At 47.4% G+C, this 18,539-nt stretch overlaps 1 protein-coding gene across 1 annotated transcript in view; it reads left to right on the forward strand.

The window, feature by feature from the left end:
- Positions 1–18,539, forward strand: part of LIPC (lipase C, hepatic type) — a 51,080-nt gene that overhangs the window by 23,635 nt on the left and 8,906 nt on the right. The window contains exons 2-5 of the mRNA XM_081887737.1: positions 8,854–9,029; positions 10,565–10,744; positions 13,753–13,870; positions 17,386–17,619. Coding sequence (XP_081743863.1) covers positions 8,854–9,029; positions 10,565–10,744; positions 13,753–13,870; positions 17,386–17,619 — 708 coding nt within the window. The remainder of the gene's footprint in view (positions 1–8,853; positions 9,030–10,564; positions 10,745–13,752; positions 13,871–17,385; positions 17,620–18,539) is intronic.

Here is an 18,539-nt window from a genome sequence, read left to right on the forward strand (position 1 = left end):
TGATTTCTGTCAAATATTGGTTTAATGTAGAACTTGCCTAGGATTGTCACACCACAGGATGAAACAACAAGAACAACCCAGCACTAACCTCAGAGCATCTTCCCTCTCTGATTCACTGCTGCTTCTTTTTGCAAATTAATGTAGCACATCTAATCTAGAGCAGGCCATACTCTCAGATGGCACCATAATGGGCTTGTGAATAAATGGGACAATTTATGGAAGACAATCCAAATGAGGTAACTCAGAGCAGGCCTTAAACACAATACATTTTTCAGCAGTAATTGAAGAAATTGGCATAAGGAGTGTTTGTGGCACCTTGTGCCTCTAGCTGCTGTCGAACTGGGCAAGTGGGAAGGGGCCTTAAGGTAAAGGTAAAGGTACCCCTGCCCGTACGGGCCAGTCTTGACAGACTCTGGGGTTGTGCGCCCATCTCACTCAAGAGGCCGGGGGCCAGCGCTGTCCTGAGACACTTCCGGGTCACGTGGCCAGCGTGACATCGCTGCTCTGGCGAGCCAGAGCCGCACACGGAAACGCCATTTACCTTCCCGCTGGTAAGCGGTCCCTATTTATCTACTTGCACCCGGAGGTGCTTTCGAACTGCTAGGTTGGCAGGCGCTGGGACCGAGCAACGGGAGCGCACCCCGCCGCAGGGATTCGAACCGCCGACCTTTCGATCAGCAAGTCCTAGGCACTGAGGCTTTAACCCACAGCGCCACCTGCGTCCCGGGAAGGGGCCTTATCAGAGGCAAAACACCCACCAACTGACCCAGGGGGGCCTGTCATGATGCTGCCTGTGCCTGCCCCATAGACAGGAGAGTTCTTTGCTTCAATCCCCATCCCCAGTGTGGATGTGCTCAAGTGGTACCATTGCAGCCTGTGTTGGGGTATTGATGATTCACACCCAGCATGGCAAGGACCCCATGGCATAGCACTTGTGCCTTTTTAAAAGGAGATGCTTCCAGAGATTGCACTTGCCACCTTTTGCATGTAAAAGAGGTGCTCTGTCTGCCCCTCCCCAAAACTCTGGTGAGTTTCATATGAACACGTGAACCTGCCTCCTGGGGCCCCTTCTGTCCTGAACTACAGGATACGTGGTGACAAGTCCAGTGGGAGTGCACGATCCCATGACAAATGCTAGGATGCAGTCTGGCAGGCCAACAAGTCCAAAGTCCAAAGTCCAGGTTCCCACCTCTGCAGCTACCAAAATGCCCCCTGGAACACCCAAGCTGTGGTCCAACCAACATGGGAAAGTTGAGCAGACACAGCACCTCCGCTCTGGTGATGGGTGTTACTGCTCTGGTTCCTTCCTGTGCACTGTCCTCCATGCCCTTGCCACCCTCCATTGCCCCATGAGTACTTTCTACGCCAACCTCTCCTTCTCCATCTCCAGCCTGTCCTGGTGTGTCCCAGGCATAGCTAGACCCCTCTTCAGGATCCTCTTCCTCCTCCCCTCTGTTCTGCCAATTCATGACACCTCGACTGTATCAGCTGCAATAGCTCCTAGTCTGTTTCCAAGGGTAATTCTGGTTGCCCTTCATAGTTTGGGAAAGCACTCCTGGAACAGCCATCTCCTCTCATCTAAAATCTGCCCAGCATATTTTAAGGTTAGTGTTTGACTCTGTTTTCAAAGGCAGGGTTGGTGTCAACATATAGGAAGGTTTTCTTTTTGGAACTCCCTGCTCCAAGAGCTATGGAGAGCTCCTCCTCTTTTATCTTTGTTCAACTGGCAATTGAGGGATTTGGACTAGATGAGCCTGTCAGGAGTTCAGCCTACACTCACGTAGGACCCTGGTAGAGACACATGCCCGACTGGCATGTTTTCTCCCTCCTGGTCAATCGTTCGGGAGCTTCAAAAGCTTTCTTCAGCCAGAACATCACAGCAGTTGATGCCAACCGACACCGGCACACTTAGGGATCGCAGAGTCTTCACAGCTTGCATGACAGAACCCCAACAACTCAGCATTTTGGCTAATCTACTTTATTTACATATAAACACACAGAGAGCACTGCAACATGCCTCCCTCTCTCTCTAGCATCAGGCAGCAAAGAGGAAAAAAAACAAAGGACAATAGTCCCACTTCACAGAACACAGTAACACAAACATCCTGCCTCTGTCACTTCCCACTCTTTGGAATCAAAACATCCACTGTCATGTGATAGACAAAAATCCCATGACTGCAATCATGGAGCAGGAATTCTAACAGAGCCTTGGCATCCCTTCCAACTCTGCAATCAATGCACTAAAAAGCAGCAGGCTCAAAAGCTTGTTTAAAAAGGGACAGTTTTCACAGAATCATAGTTCTATGCAAACTGTCCCTTTTTAAACAAGCTTTTGGGTCTGCTTCTTCTTAGTGCATTGATTTCTCATCCTGCTGTTTTTAGTGTTGTTAATTTGTGTTGTAATAATTAGACCGCTGTGGCTTTTATGTTTGCTTGTAAGCTGCTTTGAGCAGCTCCTTTTCTGAGGGGAGAAGTGGGCCATGCATGTTTTAAACAGATACACTATCCTGAGTCAGACCATGAGCCCATCTAGTTCACTGTTGTCTACCCAGAGTGCCAGTGGCTCTCCAGGATTTCAGATGGGATTCTCTGCCAGCCCTACCTGGAGATGTCCCTGGGGACTGATCCTGGGATCTTCTCCATGTAAAGCAGGTGCTCTGCCATGGAGCTCCAGGCCCTATAACTGGGCAGGGGGTTAATGTTGCCAAAACCAAGGATTGGATGCCCCCTGCTCAGGGTGTGGGGATTTGAAGTGCCAGATGTCCAGAAGCCTTGGCCCAGGAAGGGTACAATGAGCCAGCATATCTCTGGCCCCTTCTAACTGCAAGGTCTTCCACTCAGTAAGGGTAAAGGTAAAGGGGACCCCTGACCATTAGGACCAGTCGTGGCCGACTCTGGGGTTGCGGCGCTCATCTCGTTTTATTGGCCAAAGAAGCCAGCGTACAGCTTCTGGGTCATGTGGCCAGCATGACTAAGCCGCTTCTGGCGAACCAGAGCAGCGCACGGAAACGCCGTTTACCTTCCTGCCGGAGCAGTACCTATTTATCTACTTGCACTTTGACGTGCTTTCGAACTGCTAGGTGGGCAGGAGCAGGGACCGAACAATGGGAGCTCACTCTGTCGTGGGGATTCAAACCGCCGACCTTTTGATCAACAAGTCCTAGGCTCTGTGGTTTAACCCACAGCGCCACCCGCGTCCTTTCCACTCAGTAGCTCTACTCAAATCAAAACCACTCTGTCTCAGCCAACCCCATCTCCACAGAAATGAATGACCACTAAAGCAGGAAAGGAGAGGGGAAAGTGGATTCTGACAGACCTGGGACAGAAAGAGGCACATAACTCACAACAGTTCATGGTCATTCCCTCATTAATTCAACAAATTCACTGTCGCCAAGGCACCAGCAGTGGGCTGGGTTGGGCTATGGAGTGGAATGTTTGCTTTGCGTATTTGCTGCTACAATTGTTCATTGATTGGTTCCACGTTAATCGTTCCTAAGCTTACAATGCAAAGAAATGCTGTTGTATCTGTTGGACTCTGGAGAGGAATCACCAGCGTGATGCCACTGCCTAGACTGGCATTTGCAGGGCTCTCTTTGCACAGCCCACTCCAGTGCAGGTGAGATAGAAGGCAGAGAAGGAAGTGCTGCGGATTACACAGGAAACCCTTTTGCAAGAGGGCAGTTGATCCCAAAGATGGGCACCATGGCAGGGACCTTTAGGCTCCTGAGCTCTCAGAAGGGTTTCCCTCCACTCGTCCGCATCCCTCCAGCGGCTTGGCTGAGACCAGCTGGCATTGGGCCCCTCCCTTCTCTGAACTGTCTTGAGCAGTGGCCATGAGACCTCTTTCCTCCCTGTCACTTTCTCCTTTTGTGTTGCATTTTTTACATAGGAAGCCATTGTTTTAAGTGTAGTTATCAAACTCTTTGCCCCACCCCCAAAAAAGCTCTGGAACAGCTCTGTAAGCCAAGACAGTCCCTGCCCTCAGACTTACAGTTTAAAGAGACATGATATAAAAAGGAAACGGATTAGGTGGGAGAAGGAGATAAGCAAATACATGTACAGTGGTACCTGGGGTTACGTACTTAATTTGTTCCAGAGGTCCGTTCTTAACCTGAAACTGTTCTTAACCTGGCGCACCACTTTATCTAATGGGGCCTCCTGCTGCCGCTGCACCACTGGAGCACGATTTCTGTTCTCATCCTGAGGCAAAGTTCTTAACCCGAGGTACTATTTCTGGGTTAGCGGAGTCTGTAACCTGAAGCGTATGTAACCTGAGGTACCACTATATAAATTCTTAGTTGCAGTTTCTTCTAATGCCCAGCTGAGGTAACAGCTGCTGTCTAGGGATGGATGATGGAGGCAGGAGCCTGGCTTCTCACCAGAGCTGGTAGGGGGTTGCCTTGAGTTGCCTTGAGTTCTTTGGAAGGAAACTGGCATACGTATAGAATTATGGTGTGCAAAACAGCACCATCTGTTGCGTTTGCAAAGTAAAGGAAGGCTTGAACTCTGATTAATAAGAATACACACAGAGACTTGAACCAGCAAGACTCTGGGAAGGGTGCGTATAATTGTGTCTTTCTGTGCTTGTCCGATCTCCAGCCCCCTGGCCCAGGCTGTTTTTATTCACAAAAAAGCTTTTGTCGGGCAAGGAGAAATGGGCAGCAGAGGCCAAAGGGCATGAAAAGGACATGAATGTAGAATCTTATGGGATTTAATCAGAAATTATCGTCAATATATCAAACCCAGTCAACACAATGTTTTCATCGTGGACACGATGGCTTGATGTATATTTTATAATTCCTCATGGTAATCCCATCTGACCCCTACAACCATCCATTGCCTAAGAGAGTGCACTGGGAAGGGTCCACACATCCATGACAGAGCATCTACTTTGCAAGCCGAAGGTCCCAGGTTCAATCCCTGATGAGCCGTTTCCAGAGAAGGCTAAGAAAGACGCCCTGGAGAACCACTGCCAGTCGTAGAGAGTCCTGACCTAGAGGAACCAGTGGCCTGGCCTGGGGTAATAATGTCCAATGTTCCTCTTGTGGAAGAGGCTTCTTGTGCTCTTCTGCAAGTAAACTCCAAGTTTACTCTCACCTCTTCAGGGGATAGATATGGGCCAATGGACACATCACAAAACTGGAGTCTTTCCCGGCCACAGGCTGCTTCCTCTCAGACAAATCACAGCCCATTTCTGTGGGCTGCTTTGTGCACCTCTGCAGCCCCATTCCTGTCAGCCCACCCCTCAACCCCTCCCCAGCTCTGCTTTACAGGTTCCTTCCTCAGAATCTGGAGTCTCCTGTGCTCAGCCCCAACAGAAAAGAGCAGGGGAATGTCACAGGAAAAGCCTGCTCTTCACCTGTGCTCTGATGGACACATGGAACTCTTGTGTGAGGAGGAGTCTCCTTCCTCTGAAATGTGAGGTTGGAAGGCTTTGGAGCTGAGAGAGGGAAAGGGAGCTTTTGCAGGTGTGGGGCTGGTTCTCTGTGGGTATGGAGATTGCACCAACAAGAGGTTGCTGGGTGAAAGTGGTTCTCCTTGAATAAGTGATACTTAACATTAATAAGTGTAATCCTAGCTAAGAATTTCTTTTTTAATTAAAGTGATGAAAAGAATGGCTTTGTTCTGACATTTACGGCTCACAGCTTGCCTTTTTGCTTAATGTGATTAGTTAGTGTTGTGGTACTTGGTGGCAGATAAAGTCTTGTTAAAGTTATATCAGGATGCAAGTCACATTAACGCTGTAGAAATTAACAGGGATGAACAGAAGAAGTAAACAGTTCAGGAAAACCAGTTCAAGCTCCAGTAAATGAATAGATGTTTGAATCTGGTTCTGAGGCTAGAGATCGATGACACGGTGGATTTGGGTTTTCTCTCTCTCTGTTCACCACATTTTTGTATCAGCTTCCAATTTATTTTTTTAAGTTAGTATTTTGGGGTACATTTATTCTAATAGACACATTTTATATGCAATTTTGCCTACCATAAATGTTTTTACAAACCAATTCCCCGAAGGCAATGCCTTTTTATGTTCCCAAATACATGTACACTTTTATGCATGCTTCCCTTTAAGATACACATTCTGTGGTTGGATAATTGCACGGCAAATTCTGCAGGGTAGCTGCCACTTGGTGGAGCACCATTTGGTTCTTTTGGGAAGTGTGGCAGGGGCTGGGGGTTCACATTAAAATGCACACAAAACAAAATTTCTCCCCCATATTTGAATTGTGGCAAAACGGCCAAACGGAAAGAAAATGGTTAGTGTCACCAGAGTTTCTGTTTCTTGTCCTTCGCAGATGCATCAACATGCTTAGTAGAAGGCACTCATAACGTACTTGCATGGCCAATGAAGGCAACTAAAGGGGGTCTTATCCTCTGTCACTGCCCCAAGTGTGTGTGTTTTTTAACTTTTTGACCCACTGAATGAGAGATCCAGCATAAGCAACAAAATTCTCTCTTGGTGAGCTTCACTGCACCAGCCTTTTTTCCTGGCCACCAAGAGTCTTTTCCCAGTGTCAGCCAGTTTCCCCATTCTCTTTGTCCCCTTGATGAGGAAAAGTGCCTTTAAGAACACTGGAGCCCTATTAGAATGAAGTTGGCAACCAAAATGCTCTCTAGAATGTTGGAACAAGACCTGTTAAGCAGCCATCTCCTCTCAAAAATAACAACTTCATAGGTTTGCAGGATCTCCTTCCACCCTGTTCCATAGTCCCAGAGGCCTTTCCTGGAAAGAAAGTTGACCCACCAAACAAAACTCATCAGAAGGGTGACTACGAGATCACCTGACCCCATAAACACCCACCTGACTGCCTCAGTCGGCAGAACTGGCATTGTTACAGGTGCCACATAAAACCCATTCCACATTTGGACTCCATCTTTTAGTGCACTTTGGAACTCCCTGCCTATTGATAGCAGTTACCTTCATTGTTCCATTTTCAGCGTCTGCTAAAAATATTTTTGTTTAGATAAGCCTACCCAGATATTTAGAAAACTGAGGCAAGTTTTAATCTGTTTTTAGTTTACTGTTACTTTAACTTTTCGAAAGTCTTTTTTTATAATAATTTTTATTGATTTTTCCAAATATTTTCCATCATAACATCAATTTTGTCAATAGAATAAACAAACATTTGGCTGTATAAGCCTGGAACTTCCCTCATCCTCGACTAATGGTTTTCCAACTTAATCTCTAGTATGCATTTTATTCTTATTAATATTACTATTAAATCATTTTGTTGTTGTTTAGTCGTTTAGTCGTGTCCGACTCTTCGTGACCCCCTGGACCAGAGCACGCCAGGCACTCCTGTCTTCCACTGCCTCCTGCAGTTTGGTCAGACTCATGTTCGTAGCTTCAAGAACACTGTCCAACCATCTCATCCTCTGTTGTCCCCTTCTCCTTGTGCCCTCCATCTTTCCTAACATCAGGGTCTTTTCCAGGGAGTCTTCTCTTCTCATGAGGTGGCCAAAGTATTGGAGCCTCAGCTTCAGGCTCTGTCCTTCCAGTGAGCACTCAGGGCTGATTTCCTTAAGAATGGATAGGTTGGATCTTCTTGCAGTCCATGGGACTCTCAAGAGTCTCCTCCAGCATAATCTTAAATAAACAATTTGTAAATTATGTTTAGTAATAAATGATAATTTACGCCTACAAAACTTATTGTAACCCTATTAGCAATGTCAGTTGTTTACAGTTGTCTTTCAGGTACAACATAATTGTTTTCCAGTCTTTCAATAAATTCTGATCCTGCTGGTTCCGAATTTTCCCAGTCAATTTCGCCAATTTGGCATAGTCCATTAATTTCATCTGCCACTCTTCTTTCGATGGTATCTCTTTTCGCTTCCATCGTTGAGCTAATAATATTCTCTCTGCAGTTATAGCATATAAAAATAATTTCTTATCCTGCCTGTGTATTTCTCTACCTACAATTCCTAATAGGAAGGCTTCTGGTTTTTTTTACAAATGTATATTTCAACATTTATTTATTTATTTATTTATTTTGCTTTTAAGTTAGCAAGTTTATTATATCCTGAAAATGTTACACATGTACACAAAAGAGCAGAGAGCAGTGCAGGCCTGGGTTGCCCCTTTAGTGTTGGTTCTCTAGGCCTGTTCATCACAAGGACCCGTCTCAGAAGTTCTTTAGCCATTCAAGACTTGGTCCTTCCTTGTCACACGGGTGGGAGGGAATATCTGGCATATTGCCATCATCCCTGGAACTGGATATGTACATGGTACAGCCTGGGTCATCATGGCGCTGTATTTTGTTAAGGGACTGACCCATGGTGCCACCAAAGCCATAAAACCAATGCCGAAAGAGAGAACGACAACTGGATCCTTTCCCCATGCATTTGTCAGAAATGGGATAATTTTGCTCAGCGCAGTCATCTTGAAAGCGGAGGAGGCCATATTTCCGCCTTTTTTAAAGTTCATTATATATAATTTCCCAGAATGTCTTCACTTCCTTACATTTCCACCACATATGATAAAAAGTACCATCTTTTTCTTTACATTTCCAACATTGATTATTTGTTTTATACATTTTTGCTAATTTCACTGGCATTATATACCATCTATACATCATTTTCATTACATTCTCTTTAAGTAAACTGCATGCTGTAAAGTTTATTCCAGCCTTCCATAATTTCCCCCCAATCTTCTAACTGAATATTATGACCAGTATATTTTGCCCAATGTATCATACTATTTGAAAGTCTTTCATTGTTTTTTTTTCTTTACCTTGTTTATTGTTTTATCTTTTTTGCAAACCACTTTGAGTTTTTAGTTTCTTGTTTACAATCAAGTAGTGTATAAACTTTATGTAAAAACCTCCCATAAATTTCTGAAACATCTCTTTGCAGGGCCACAACTGCAGCCAATCCGAAGGACCAGTCATTCCCGCTCCGAAACAAAGTTCCTGCTCTACTCAAATACCATTGAAGAAGGCTGCCTGATCGAATTTAACCAGTTCGATACTCTTGAAAAATGCCGTTTCAATGCCTCTCTTCCTTTGGTGATGATAGTCCACGGATGGTCGGTAATGAACTTCACAGCACTTTTTCTTTCTTATCCAGGGATGTTGCTCAGCTGAACTTTGATATCTAGATAAATCTGGCCTCGTACAGGGTCCCCCCACTTCATTTTTTTCTCAAAGGTTGTTCATTGGCCTGATCTGTGGAGGAGATGGTAGAGTCCTGGCACAATGTTATGGGCTGTACCATCTAGAGGCTGCAGGTGGGCATTGCCATTTTTCAAACTCCCTACCAGAAAAGACAAGCATATCAGGGAGAAATGTTCCTTCCTCACTCTGCTGTGCTAATTTTCTACATGGAGAGAGGTTGTTGGGGGGTGGGAGGGAGGGGCGTAACAAAGGGGCATTCAAACCTACACTGCACTGGCACAGCCCCTTCTCCCATTTCAGGATTTTACCACGTTGCTTTGCAAGGCTGGAATGTGTTCCCCACAGTAGTGCAACACTGGAGTGCAAGGCATCTCTCCCAGCCAGCCTTCAGCCAACCTGCCCAAGATGGATCTCTCCCTTTGTTCTCTCCCTTCTGCTTCCCAGTGCACCTTGCTGAAGACTGTCATTTCCCGTCACTTCACACCCAGTTAACCTAGTAACCTTCTTTCTGCCTAGGCCCATCAGACCTTTTGTCATGTTAACACCTCTATCCCAGGTGAGGCCCTGGCTTGGAAATGTAGCTTAGCTTGTATTTTTCCACCAGCCTGCAGTCTTCCTTTCAATACTCCAAATAATCGAAATCCTACCATTTATTCATTTCTAGGGTTTGGGGGGGTCCCAGGCTGCCCCCTCAAACCTATAACAATATATTATATTCACTCACCCCAAAAGGATGAGGAGAATCTATTTAGTCATGGTCTTAACCATACACCTTTTAAAAATAACACAAAGATGCTATTACTTTCAGTTGGCCTCACATGCAGAACTATACTCCTTTCCACTGAAATAAGGGTGTGTGAGAGTAAATATAAGCATGTCACCATACAGATGTCAAAAATATAAAACTTCTGTCCTGGGAATTGTTCATGCTACAGCAGATGGACAAAACTGGAGCCCCAAATCAAGGATGTGACAGGCTGTCTTTGGCCATTAGGAAGCAGTCACCCAAGGCACACCGTTGGGGTTTGCAAGGAGTTGGCGGCCTGGCTGTCAGCTGGCTGTGAGCAATTCTCCAGGCCTGCCCTTGCTTGGGCTTCTCAAGGAGGGGGTCTCTTTCCCAAGTCCTCCTTCCAAGCCACTAATCAATCACATGCAGGCACCAAACGAGTTACCAGGCTTTATTGGCTTCTTCTCTGGCACCAGCTACAGAACATCAACCAGCAAGTCTAATACATGGTGTGTTCTTTCTCTCCCTCGGCAGGTTAACTCAGATATTTATAGGGGCTGGGGAATTCTGGCAACCAGCCAGCCCCATCACTTGCTCCGACTTTGGGGACTAATTGTTACCACCTGCCTGAGGGGCTCCACCCAGTGGTACTTGCTCACAGGCTCACTACTTCATGACAGGGCATCATGAATTTTACAGACTTGGTTTTCTCCCATGACTGCAGGTGGATGGAAGGCTAGAAGGCTGGATTTGGAAGCTGGCCGAAGCCCTGAAATCCCAGCTGACACAAACAAATGTGATCATCACTGACTGGCTGGCCCTTGCGCATGCGCACTACCCCATTGCAGTGCAGAACACCCGAGACGTTGGCCAAGAAATCGCTCGATTCCTGGAATGGCTGGAGGTAAGCCTACTCTGAGAGAGGAGACAGTATGAAGCGTGTGTTTAATGCCTCTTCCCTACCACCCCAGCTCCTCCAACTTAAAATTTGTAAATGTGTCTTGTGCCGGCCACTCATAGCTATGGGCTGGTGTAGAGGTGGGGGACCACTTTCCCAGCACCAACCCTGCAGAGCAGACCACTGGCAACAGATCCTCTGCCTTGCTGCTACTTCCTTTGTTGGTCTGGTCTACGCAGGAGGTGGTAAAGTCCTGATGTGATGGTATAGACCAGGCTTCCTCAACCTCAGCCCTCCAGTTGTTTTGAGACTACAATTCCCATCATCCCTGACCACTGGTCCTGCTAGCTATGGATCATGGGAATTGTAGGCCAAAAACATCTGGAGGGCTGAGGTTGAGAAAGCCCGGTATAGACTCTTCCACCTTGAGGCAGCAGATGGGCAATGCCATTTTTCAAACTCTCTGCCTGAAAAATCCCCCAAGCATGACAGGGAGAAAGAAGAAGAGAAGAAGCATTTGGACTTGATATCCCGCCTTTCACTCCCCTTAAGGAGTCTCAGAGCAGCTAACAATCTCCTTTTCCCTTCCTCCCCCACAACAAACACTCTGTGAGGTGAGTGAGAGACTTCAGAAGAGTGTGACTAGCCCAAGGTCACCCAGCAGCTGCAGGTGGAGGAGTGGGGAAGTTAACCCGGTTCCCCAGATTACAAGTCCACAGCTCTTAACCACTACACCACGCTGGCTCCTACTTCAGTCCTCACTCGGCTGTGCTAATTTTCTACATGCAGTGAGCTGTACCATCGGGGCAGGGATGGAGGAAGGCTCTCTTCTCAGGGCTCATCCACACTCCTGCTTCTCCCACCAACTGCCCCTATTTACCACAAAATTGGAGCAGATGTCAACCAGGTTTTCTACGGATTCACATTTGCTCCAATTCCATGGTAAAAAGTGGGTTTCCATAGCAAAAGCAGTGGGGCAAATCGAAAATAGTTTGGATCCAGGTTTCCTAAGCACAGGACAAGCAGAAGTGTGGATGAGGCCTCAAAGGTTGCACTAGGGTTTTCCTACTAATCACCAGCTGCAACCATACAGTCTTCTGAAGATACTGCAAAGAGAGCATTAGCCTAGAAGGGGGAGTGATTCTCTCCATTGTGGTGGCAGAGTTTAAACAAGGAAGCAAAGTGTATTCAGTGTTGATTAGGGAGAGTGGAGTGCCCCGGGCCAATTTTGACCCCAGGCTTGTATTCATATCAGCTCTCTATAGCCTGTCATTCTGTCAAGTCAGGTGCAGTTGAGGCATCTTACATTTCGGACAAGGATGCGGCACTTGCAATGTGCCAGTGTCTCAGGGGAAGGTAGAGCACTGCTTGAAGCAAAGGGTGAAATGAACAGGCATGACAATTTTCACGTCTGCAAAGCAATCCCTTTTATTTACCATTTATTTGTTTTTCATTCATTTCATAAAATTTATATACCACTTGATTGTAAACAAAACAAACCCAACTCAAAGCAGTTTACAAAAAGAATAAAAGAATAAAAGAATAAGTGACAACAGTTAAAAACAACTATTTAAAACATTTAACAAAATAATTAAATCAACCATAAACAGATCTAAAAACATATCAACATTCTGCATATCTGGGTCTACATTTTTAAACACAGTTTTTCTGCCACGGTAATAAGGAACACAGTTCCTACATTATTTGAAAAGTAAAACAAGCAACTCCCTGTGATTTCTTTCCTACAGAGTGGGATTAAGCCAGTAGCAAGTGATGCACTGCTAACTTGTGGAATTAACTGATACATGGTGTGGTGATGATGGTGACCACTAGCTTATAGAGCTTTCAAGAAGGACAAGTTATATTCCTGGTCCACCAGGAGCTATAAGGCATGAGAGCTAAATCAAGACTCTACTTACAGAGACTGCCTGCCTCTGAATATCAGCTGTTTGAGAGCAAGAGCTGGAGTGTGTGTGCGCCTGACTTCAAACTCCATTTGTGGGTTTCCCAGGCGGCTGTGGCCACAGTGGAATGTGAGATGCTAGACTACGTGGCCCAGCAGACTGATCAAGCAGGGCTTTTCTTGAGTGCAGCCTCTCTCTGAATCTCAAATTAATTCTGAATGTGGTCCCAAAACCGTAGGAACAGCTTCCTAGACCAGTGTGGGTGCATGATAAGGTAAATTGAGGGAGTTGAGGCAACATTCCGCCTGCAAGGGAGCCAGATGGATTCGGGCCACGGGGTACAATCCAGTTTGACATGCTGACTAGAGCAGACTTGCCCAACTTGGAGCTCTCCACCTGGCGTTGAAGTCCAGCAAGTCCCATCAGCCACAGGCAGCAGGACCAATGGGTAAATCAGCAACATCGGGAGGACAGCAGGTTGGGAAGGCTGAATGAGAGTGCCACATGTAGACTGGGGAGACCCAGGTTAAAATCATATTGCAAGTTGCATATTATAAGTCATATTGTGAAAAAGTAAATGCAACTATCTAAGTCAGTAGAGCAGGAGACTCTTAAACTCAGGGTTTGAGCACTGGTCAAAAGATTCCTGCAGTAGACAAGATGACCTTTGTGGTCCCTTCCACTTCTATGATTCTAATTGCAATTAACCATCGTCATCATCCCCACTCAGCCATGAAGCACCCTGTGTGACCCTGAGCCAGTCACTCACATCTACCTTCTAGGGCCATTGTAAGGATCAAATAGCCTTGGAGGAACAGCTGAGATTCTAATGGAACAAATAAAAAATCCAGTTGGGAGGTTTTCCTGGGCAAACCCCATTGAAATGAATGGGAGCAATGCAAGAGCACAACTGTACTGTTCCAATGGGGCTTGCCCAAGAGAACTTCCCACCAAGTTGTGCCTCATGCTCATTAGTGGGAGGGACTGAGGTCAGTTGGATTCCCATCTTGGGCACCCAAACATCTTGCGCCAGCCCCAGGCTGTGCCTGCAACAACAATGCATGCCCCACATTTTGCCTGTACTTCACATGGCTGCTGGGTATCTTCCAGGAATCTGTCCAGTTCTCCAGAGGCAATGCTCACCTGATTGGGTACAGCCTTGGCGCTCACGTCTCTGGCTTTGCCGGCAGCTACATTAGGGGTGCAAGGAAGATTGGCAGAATTACAGGTAAGAAGAAAAATCCCGCAAAGCATCCCTTGGGGGAAGGGCCATTGTAGCTCAGCAGTAGAACAGCTGCTTTGTGTGCAGAAGGCCCTGGGTACAATCCCTGGCAGCATCTCCAGGCAGGGCTGTGAGAGAACCTTGCCCAGAATCCTGGAGAGCTGCTGCCAGTCCGTGTAGACACAGTTGAGCTAGATAGACCAGTGGTCTGACTCCATATAAGGCAGCTTCCTGTCTTAAACCCCTCAGTCAAAACCGAGGCGGATAACTTTTTCCAGCCTGCATTCTCTTCTGGGGTGAGGGGACATCCCCATACCCCGTTCAGTAGAAAAAGTGAGTAATGAATGTATAGTTTACTTTTATACAGTAGGATAATTTCTACATCCCCCCCTCCACACCTACCGGTATATGCAAAATCAGTTATCAGCTAATAATATTAATTACCGTATTTTTCGCTCTATAGGATGCACCCGACCATAGGACGCACCTTGTTTTAGAGGGGGAGAACAGGGGAAAAAAATCTCCCTCTCTCTGCTCAGCGCCCCTTCAGCAAAGCGGCAGGAGAAACGGAGCCCCTTCCATTTCTCCTCCCGCTTCGCTGAAGGGGCGCTACGCAGAGAGGGAAAACTGTGCAGTGCCTCTCCAGCGAAGCGAAGCCTGGAGAGCGAGAGGGATCGGTGTGCACCGATCCCTCTCGCTCTCCAGGCTTCAGTGAAGGCAACCCGAAGCCTCCAGAGCACAGCGGGAGCTCCTGCTGCGCACTGGAGGCTTCAGGCGGCTATCTCCAAGCCTTTGGAGCACAGCAGGAGTTCCCACTGCGCTCCAGAGGCTTCAGGCGGCTATCCCTGAAGCCTGGAGAGCGAGAGGGATCGGTGCACACCGACCCCTCTCACTCTCCAGGCTTTAGCGAAAGCAACGCAAAGCCTCCGGAGCGCGGAGGGAGCTCTCCCTCTGCGCTTCGGAGTCTTCGCGTTGCTATCACTGAAGCCAAGGAGCTGCATTCGCTCCATAGGGCGCACACACATTTCCCCTTAATTTTTGGAGGGGAAAAAGTGCGTCCTATAGAGCAAAAAATACAGTAGGTTTTCTGCCATATGCTTCCTATTTTAAGGGATAGTTTACATGTTTGGGAACAAAAATCATTTTGCTTCATTCAACAGTGCCTGTGAATCAGAATAATCTTTATTTGCGTCAGCCACCAGCCATAGCAATAAAATAAGATACAATGTACAGAAGATAAAGGTAAAAACTTAACTACTGTATATAAAATACATTTTGGGGGTTTAGATCAATAATCAAATGACAGATCTTATTCTAGTTGCCCCCGCTAAAAAGTATTCAGTTTTTGCTGTCACCTGTTAATTTTGAACTGCCAAAAGAAAGGACACTGCAGCAATGGGCAATAGTAGAGGGGTGATAACCTCACTCTTCAGTGCCTGTGGTGTTGGTCCTGGGCTGGACAGGATAATCTCTCTAGAAAGCATCTCTGTAGCATTTGCTCTATTTGGCAGCTGCAAGAAAACCTCAGTGCTTAGAACTAATTGCGCCCAGAACAATGGTTGCCTTGCCTTCTGATGTGCGTTTTGTTGAAGTTGCTCCTATTGTGTGTTGTCACATTAATGAGAGCTCTCATGACGCTCCTTGTAGGGTCTGGCATAATTCCCGTAGATTTCATGGGACTGAGAAATAGGGGCCTTCAAGTGAGTAAGCCACATGCAAACAGTGCTTGCATCAAAGATGAAAAAGTGCTGGGTTCTATCTTGGGCCTGGTGTGTAAAAAGGGTCCAAGCCCAACAGGCTTCCAGTCACGGACTGTGAAGCAGGTCCCACCATTTCTGCAATTAAATAATCATATTCCAAATGCTTTCAGGAAGTCTAGAATAGTGCAGCATTGCTGCTTAGGAGGAATTAGTGCAAAGGAGACCTCTTGCAGAAGGAAAGCTGCCTTGAATAGCTTCATTCATAGCAACCTATCTCCACATCTTGCATGGCTATCTACCCCCTTCTTTGAACCCAGTTACACAATAGGCTGCTGTGTGTTTTCTGTGTCAAAGAGACGCCTTCCAAAAACATGAGGAGGAGCAACAATGAAAGGTTGAGGGGATGGAAAAGACAGAGCAAAAGTAGGGGACGGTCTGGTTACTCCCCTGTCCCTGCTCCACCTGCTTGATTTTGGTAAGGCAAGAGCCAGCGCTACTCCCAGGCCAGAAGTGGCGGTGCTTTGTTCTAAAGGTGAGGCAGAAGCAAAACTTGAGGGGGGTCTTCAGCAGAGGAACTTTTGCTCAGCTCCCATGAACATCCTTTCCAGGCTGAGGCTTGGAAAGATGGAGCCATTTGAGATTTTCCACCTTGGAGAAATCAAAGGCTAACATTGCTCTCCTCCCCACACTTTTACCGAAACTTTGCAGAATCCCTTACCATGTCTGTCAGGGGCTCAGGAGCAGAGGCACAGGAGAGGGAGGAAATGGAGAGCGAGGGGGAGGAATCCGAGGGGAGCGTAGGCGATGACAGTGGTCCGAGGGATTCCCTGAGTCTCTCCAGCGAATCGGAAGATTCACAGAAGGGGGCGCCGATGGCCAGGGCAAGGGGGATGCCAAGGGGGATACCCCAGAAGGAAGGGGCCAGCAGGGACTCCGAGAGCAGCAGTTGGAAATCAGGACCAGCTTCCCCACCAGAGCGCAGTGGGGGGGAGGAGTCCCAGGTATCGGGACCAGTGTGCTCACCACCAGCGAGAGGAGATGAGTCAGGATTGACCACGCCTCCATCGGAGAGCGCGGAAACGGTCGAGAGGAAAGTTGGAGGCTGGGCGCGCACGCCAAGTTCAAAAGTACAGGCGAGCGGCACAGCAGGTAGCCTGGATAGGGAACCAGGTCCTAAAGCCCGCCGGAAGGAGGGACAAGAGTCAGGGGGGGCAGCGTCAGAAGAGTCCAGAAAGGAGGAGACCCCGGGGGGCAGACGGACCCAGAGGAGGAAAGAACAACGGAAGAGGTGGAGTAAGGCTAGAGTCTTAAACTGGTGTACAGGGGGCAGAGACTCAGACGGAGCTTCACCGGTCTAGGTTCTAAGACGTAGAGCTGCACGCTGCGGCTTGTAAATGGAAACTGAACTTCAATAAAGACTTTTGTACATTACCACAGACTAGCGTTGGTCCTCTGTGAGCTGGGACCTAGAGGCAGCTCTGACAATGTCTATGACACCTTTGCCCTGTTCCCTAATTATTATTATTATTATTAATTGCCGGCCTTTCACCCCAAGATTCCAGGGCGTGCTACAACATTAAAGCACAATGTTCAAAACAGTTTATAACAACTTGCAATTACAAAAATGTGGTGTGATTTCTGCAGGCAAAGCACATGCTCTACCACTGAGCTATGACTCACCACCTCCATTGCCCCTACTCTCCCCCTCTTGGAGGCATTGAACTTTACATCATGAGTTGGGCAGAAGTCCCTGTAGCCTGTCAACGGGCACAGTCCGGAGATGGTGCCCTCATCACAAGCCCTGGTTTGCATTTCCTACAGGGCTTGACCCGGCTGGCCCTCTCTTTGAAGGCATGTCCCCAACAGACCGCTTATCACCAGATGATGCAGACTTTGTCGATGCCATCCACACCTTCACCCAGCAGCAAATGGGCCTCAGCGTTGGCATCAAGCAGCCTGTTGCTCACTTTGACTTCTACCCCAATGGAGGGACTTTTCAGCCTGGATGCCACATCATGCATGTCTATAATCACATAGTGCAGTATGGAATTACAGGTAAGGAACATAACAAATGTAAGAAGCGCCCGGCTGGATCAAGTTAATGGCACATCTCACAGAGGCCAACCAGCAAGAGAGAAAGAGGTGTGGTAATGTTGGGGCTCTGCAGGGTGAGGCCCACAAGTGTGCCTGCCATCCCACACTTTCAGCACTCCTCCTCCCCACCCCATAATATACTGGTGCATCCCATACACACCTTTAGGCACAATCTTCTCCCAGAGGATCTGTGCATATGATATTTCCACAGCTTTGAAGGAGATGATTGTTATAGTCTGGTGCAGTAAAACCAACAATGAGTCTTGTGGCCCCTTAAAGGCTGACAGTTTTAATGTCGCTGAAGCTGTTGAGGAGCAGAGCCCCCTTCATGCAAAATGTGTGAAAGAGGCCCCCCCCCTTCTCTTGAATGAAATGGATTGAATTCCAAAGTTTATAGGCGGATGTGCTTGGAACTGTGGGGAGGCCCAAGCAAGAGAACAGGATGGGTTGTCCTTAGTGCTTCTAAGCATCAGCTGAAAGAGCTTAAGGATCCCCATAGTGGCAATGTCCCAGTAGCACTCCTGTCCCCAATTCCTATTGCCTTCTCTCCTGCTGTTCCCCTCATTCAGTCTTGCATGTCTTGTGGCCCACAAACAGAACACAGCCTGCCAACCAGCTGCCCCCCACCTTCCTGGATTTCTCTGCCTCTGCCGTTAGAGCCTGGCATTTCGCAAGATGCAAAGAGAGGGAGAGGACTGCACTTCTGGCTGCTGCCCCCTGTTGCTTGGCATGAGAGAGCCTTTGCCTTGCTTCTGCCCTTCCCAAGCGGATGGGGTCCCAGGGAAGGTCTCCCTGCAGGCAAAAGTTCTGGAGTTCCTCAAGTAGCCCTTCCTCTTCATCAGTGCCAGATTTAGGGTGGTGCAGGAGGTTCCCTGAGGGGG

Source organism: Podarcis melisellensis, assembly GCF_964234715.1.
Source record: "Podarcis melisellensis genome assembly, chromosome: 14".
NCBI classification, from domain to species: Eukaryota; Metazoa; Chordata; class Lepidosauria; order Squamata; family Lacertidae; genus Podarcis; species Podarcis melisellensis.